Source organism: Eupeodes corollae, chromosome 2 (genome assembly GCF_945859685.1).
Source record: "Eupeodes corollae chromosome 2, idEupCoro1.1, whole genome shotgun sequence".
NCBI lineage: Eukaryota > Metazoa > Arthropoda > Insecta > Diptera > Syrphidae > Eupeodes > Eupeodes corollae.
In genome coordinates this window covers 93,276,939-93,282,836 of record NC_079148.1, presented here as the reverse complement: position 1 = coordinate 93,282,836, position 5,898 = coordinate 93,276,939, and the positions used below count along the sequence as shown (strand labels likewise).

At 30.6% G+C, this 5,898-nt stretch overlaps 1 protein-coding gene across 1 annotated transcript; it reads left to right on the top strand.

Moving 5' to 3' along the window:
- The first annotated feature begins 224 nt into the window (after positions 1 to 224).
- Positions 225 to 915, top strand: LOC129946774 (uncharacterized). Its single transcript, XM_056057091.1, has 3 exons — positions 225 to 406; positions 485 to 608; positions 678 to 915. The coding sequence occupies exons 1-3, from the start codon at positions 301 to 303 to the stop codon at positions 781 to 783; spliced, it is 336 nt and encodes a 111-aa protein (XP_055913066.1). The 5' UTR covers positions 225 to 300; the 3' UTR covers positions 784 to 915.
- Positions 916 to 5,898: the final 4,983 nt, after the last annotated feature.

Here is a 5,898-nt window from a genome sequence, read left to right as displayed (position 1 = left end):
AAGTCACTTGCTTATACACCTCTCAAATTCACATACACTTTTTTAAACAAATTAAAAACTCTAGTATTAGTTCGTACTTCATCAACTTTAAGAAAATACCCAACTTTGAAACTAGGGTGGGAGTGGTCCCCGAGGCATCCCCCTTGCATACGCATTTGGAAGGTTAGTATTATAATTATTTTATTCTGAGAATTCAAATCATATAAAAGTCGTTGCGATCACTTAAATGATTATCAGTTTGTTTAGACTATTCTATTGTTGCAACCACAAGTTTTTAAAATATTAGGAATTAAAAACATTATGACAAAGCTCGTACTTTATTGTGGAGTAATTCTCTTGGCTTGTTGCTTGAATTCAGCTCAATCAGCTTGGAGTCAAAGCTTCATTGGCAATGCTGTTAACAAAGGTATAACAAATCTTTATAGTAATAGTAAAATGGTATTGGCTAAACATTTCTTTCTATAAATAATATTTCGTTAATAAGATTATCCGGGAATGTGTTTTTATAATCAAACTCAAACACCAATTAATATTGGGTCAATCTATAAGCCATCATCTGAATGTGTTCAAATATATTGCAGAGAGGATTATGTATTGCGATTGGAATAGTATGTGTTATTTTGTACATTTTGTTATTTAAAATTGTGTAAATAACTTTTAATATTATAAAATTTCAGCTGTCCCTTTTATATGCCCCGTGATGACTGTGAGGTGACAGTTGACGAAGGTGCAGAGTATCCTGGATGTTGTGCAAAAATGACCTGCCCAAATGAACAACCATAATTCGAGAAGGGTTACAGGATTGTGGCTTGAAAAGTTTACGGAACCAGTGATATTATGTACAAAAAGTATTTACCTCAAAAATTTCAACAAACGGATTATACAGCTAAATAATTTATAAATCGCACTGTTGAAGACATTTATGTGTATATTGATTATGATAAAGTGTTTAAAAAAAAACTACTGTGCTTCTTAATGAATAGCTTGAGTTTGTCAAACATATTAAATTACAGGATTACTTTTGAATATAGGTCTAACAAAAAATAATTTTCAAACTTAAAGTGATAAGAGTGTGATTAAATCAAGAAATTCAACTTATTAATTCTTAGCTTTCTTTTGAAAGTTATTGTAATTCAAGATGCATAGGATCTTAATCCATCTTTTTAAAATATCTTTGTACGTTCAGGGTATTGGATTGAAGTCGGTTTTGTTTAACACATGGTTGGTATTAAATTAAAAACTTCAAGTGCTATTGTTTTTACTATTTATTGATTCAAAGAACAACGCTCAGCTTTAACAAAAAAAGATATTTTTAAATAAGTGATCCGTTTCCTTGTTTTCTTCTTTGAGTACTATTAAGCATTATGCCTCAACTTTGAAAGGTATAAACTCTTGAAATATAAACGCATGTAAAAATTGTATTTTATTTGACAACCATTTTTACCTTGACTTCTATAACGTTATGTGGTGATCCTAAATATGGAAGCCTTGACCCTTGTGACCGGTATAGGATTCCTACCAGATATACATTTCGTATGTAAATAAGAAGTTATGTTTTGAGTCAAATGAATATAGGCAAAACGCCCTTTACTCTATGGTTTTAGTTTGAATCAATTCTTTTAGTGTTTTCAGTAAAACTTAATCGAAAATGTTAAAAAAATAAATAAAACCGGAAATGCAATAGCTGATAAAAATAACCGAAGTTTCAATGCAATTTATTCTAACTAAAAACAATTAAGATTCATAAGTAAAAAAAAAAACAAAAAACATGAGGGAGATAAGTAAATAATAACATCACCAGCTGAGGGACGAGCAATTCTTTCGATTGTGTGGTAACTAAAAAAAACCTAGGTGTGACACAATTCTATCGACAATTGTAAGAGTTACTAACAACTCTAACCATCTTAAACGAGTGAAACTTGAAAAAAATATCACCACTCAATTTGGATGACTCTAATGGGTTAAAACGAAGCTTTTTTCTGGTGCGTATTTCTATAAATGTGAAGAACGCTACAAAAAATAGATTTTTTTTAGTGTATTTTTTTCGGACTCTATTTTCGAGAGTCTATTAATAACTTCCCATAGAAAGTTATTGTAATGGCTCCGATTGTCAAATTGAAAATTTTGACATTTGTCGACGTTTTAAGGTACCTAGAGTGGAAATAAAAGATTTTTAGAAAGTTGTCTGTGTTTGCGTGTGTACGTACGTTTGTACGTCCGTCCGTACGTTTGCGACGTTTTTTCCGTCGTCAAATAAATTTTGTTATATGTAAACTAATATTATAAAGAGGAAAGATTTGTATTTTTGTATGTAACGAATAAACTAAAAAAGCACTGGACGGATTGTAATAATTCTTTGTTCATTAGAAAGCTACATTATCACTGAGTAACATGGGCTATATTTAGCACTGATTACTATAAAAAACTTTAGAAATTCCTATTAAAACCAACCGAAGGTGTTAACAAAATTAGCCAAAAAATGTCTTCCATCGCATACGCTGCGAAGAGTATTAATGATATGACAAAAAAATGTTTTCTAATTTAGTGATTCATGGTCGTTTTAATTAGCATGCTTATAACTTTAATATCTTTACCTATTTATGTTTACCCGTGCGAAGCCAGGACGGGCCGCTAGTAGAAAATAATACAGAAAGGTGCAGAAAGGGCTCTCAAGTAAGTTTCGTTGGTGTTTTTTTACCATAGCAGTTTAAAAATAAGTTAAGAATTTTCGTTAACCCTTAATATCCTACGAACCAAAAACGCTAGAGACTTGAATTAAATTGTATTGTATTGTATTGTATGTATTATAACGTGATACCAAACAAATATATTTTTTGAAAAATATCCAATTATAGTTTTTTTTTATAAATTAAAAACTAAAGAAAAAAAATCTGTCACATTGAAAATTTTACGAATGAAAAACGATTTTATTTCCAAAACAGTGTTGTTCAACAAAAAATACACGTTTTCAACATCTGGTAAAATTTTGAGAAAAATCGAACTGACAGTTTTTTTTACAAAAAATAATAACCTAAAATAAAATTTAGAAAAGTTGTCAGAAATTGATTTTCGACTCAAATGTCTTTTTAAAAATCTGAGATTATGGCATCCGGTTATTTTGGCTTCGTTGTCTGCGTGCTCATTGCCTTTTACACCGATGTGACCTGGCATCCAAAACATCTTTAACGCTTTTCCGAGTTTGATGACATTGTCTCTGATTTGCCGATGTTGGATGATCGATTGTTGACGTTTTCGATGGCGGCTAAAGTTGAAAGACTGTCTGTTTTTTTCTTGGATTTGCCAGCGAATTGCGCAACTTTTAAGACCACTAAGGCTTCGGCTGACAAAACTAGAGAAGAATGGTGGTAGCTTTTCTGTAGAAATTAGATTGTTGTTTGAATCAAGAATTGCGAAAGAGGTACCTTCCTCACATTTTGAACCATCGGTAAAAAGAATATTCCAATTATTTCTGATGAAGATATACCTCTTTCGGAGGTGCAACTTTTTTAAATTGAGCGAGTATAGTGTTAATGGATGCCTTTGGGCATAGCCAAGGACGACTGATGGTTTTTTAGGTGTCTATTTTTTCATAAAAAAGTAAAATCTACTAAAAACCAGTACGAAAATTTGGTAAAAATGTTGTTCTGTTCTGGATATAACGTGAACAAAAGGAGGTATTGACTTCAAATTAATTTCATTCATCCAATTTGTATTTGCTTATTGACGCTAGAAGACAAATTCTAAAAGAAATACTGATTTGCATGAGCCTATTGAAAATATCTTAAAGGAGTCAACAAAACTTAAAAATTGTAGCGAGAAAACGTTTGGCCCTTAAATTAATGGAAAAAGGTGTATTTAAGTACTTAATTTCTCTATTAAATAAAAACAAATAAGTTGTCAAAAAATTTTGGTGCGGCACTCACAAATTACACGTTGCAAAATCTCTTTTCACTTCAGTTCTCTAGAGATTCAAAGCTTTTGTATATAATTGATAAAAACGTTAATTTTGTTTTTCAATTTAGTTATTAGTTTAACTAAAGAGTCACGTTAGCTCTTTTTGAAATCTTGAAATTCGGATTTAAATCTCAGTTCTAGAGCATCCTGAGTAAATATACTTTAAAAATTAGATTTTAAGAGTTTTTCTATTTAATAGAAAGTCAATTTTGAAAGAGACACAAAAAAGAAAAACACTTTAGGGAAACCTTACACTATTTATGTGCGTCAAAAAAACATAAGATTTCCATTTTATTTAAGACCAGTTTCAAAAATTTAATAAAAGCTTAATATCTAATTGGCGATCTTTATTTAAGGTTCCTTTTTAAGAACCTCAATATTTGCTCTTTCTCTCAGGAAAGATCTAATTCTTTAAAGAATTCCTTTAGTTATTCCCAATTCTAAATTGTGTGAAACAAAGATTTCCTTTGTTTTTGGCAGAAAATCTCTGCTTATAGAACTAACTATAAGAGCTTTATGGTAAAAAGATGATAAATTTGTGCTGAGTGATTGAAATACGGCTGGATTTCCGATTTATATTATGTTCTTGTTTCAGTCCTCAGTTAATAGTAGTATTTTTAGACAAATAGTTTAAAGTAGTAAAATACAAATTGTATTTTCATATTTATATAAAAAATAAATAACTAAAAATAAAAGGGTGATTATATTCAACAAAATACGATGGGTTTTAAATTCAAGGGGTTTTCTACGAAAATAAAAAAAACCTCCCAGGGGTTCCTAACCCCTACGACCCCCTCTGTATCCACCATTGCAAAGTTCCAATTTTGTTTACGGATTGAAAAATCAAAAGGTTTTTCAGGCTCCGAGCCGTAAAAGCCGTGAAGGAAGTATTATTATATGGGGAGTAGTCAGTTATTATTGAAAAGTTGAGTTTAAGGTTGTAAGATCAAGAATTACTGCAGCGTATATGGGTATAAGAAAATTTTGTAAAGAAGTTCTCCTATAAGTTTTTAACATTTTTGAACCAATAAACTGAGTCCACCAATACAACAACACACCTTTTTACCACGAAGGAATAATAAAAACTTGGATAGAGGAGAACATTTTTGTACCTTTTCAGTTGACTAAAAAAAAATAGTTTTTATACTAGAAAGCTTTTCAAGACTCCGAAAGAAGATCAAGCCATTCTTTTTTAACCACAATTTTTTTTCAAATAAAGTGCATAAAGTTTGTATATTTAAATATGTGTGTGCGTATTCAGTAGACACAGAGTCAATTTCTGCCTCAAACAAAAACAAAACTAAAGATGGAAAACAAAACCTAAAACCCTAATTTGACAATTGGAATCAAACAAATATAAATCAATTCAATCAGCTCAAAGATTTGTTATGATTGATGATATCAAGCTCCCAATAATTATAAACCAAGCGTTAAAAGATCTTAAGAACCCCTTGACGTTTTTAATTGTGCAATGGTTTAAGTTTTGGAAGAATGCAATTGACTTTTTTTTTACAAAAAATAAAGGAACTAAAAGTTTGCCCTAGATTTGAATATTTCAACAGATAACAGCTTAAACTTCAACTCACTGCATACTTTTTGGAGTTTTAGAACCGCAACATGCACGAGTGTTTAATTTTTAATAAAAACACAAAGTTAAAGTTTCACGGACATCAATGGCGGGACATTATCCTCAGCGTGATCCACGTTTTCAGTTTATTTTTGTAAAGGAGCTTTTTTACTTCCGATATGTAGGAACTACATAATATACATAATATGTATGTACATACAACAGATGTATGTACATATGTATATGCCAAGTTTTGCATTCGTAAAAATTCGAACTCGAGATTTTAATCAAACATGATATTACGATGGTAGAGAAGTCGAAAAAAGTGGGTCCCGCTATTTTGTCTCTCTGTCCACTTTCCTACAGCCTAAACCATT

Bases quoted from the DNA above. Each gene is read 5' to 3' on its own strand.
- LOC129946774 (XM_056057091.1), top strand. From the start codon at position 301: ATGACAAAGCTCGTACTTTATTGTGGAGTAATTCTCTTGGCTTGTTGC. The intron at 407-484 runs GTATAACAAATC...TTCGTTAATAAG, and splicing joins TGGCAATGCTGTTAACAAAG to ATTATCCGGGAATGTGTTTT. The intron at 609-677 runs GTATGTGTTATT...ATAAAATTTCAG, and splicing joins TATGTATTGCGATTGGAATA to CTGTCCCTTTTATATGCCCC.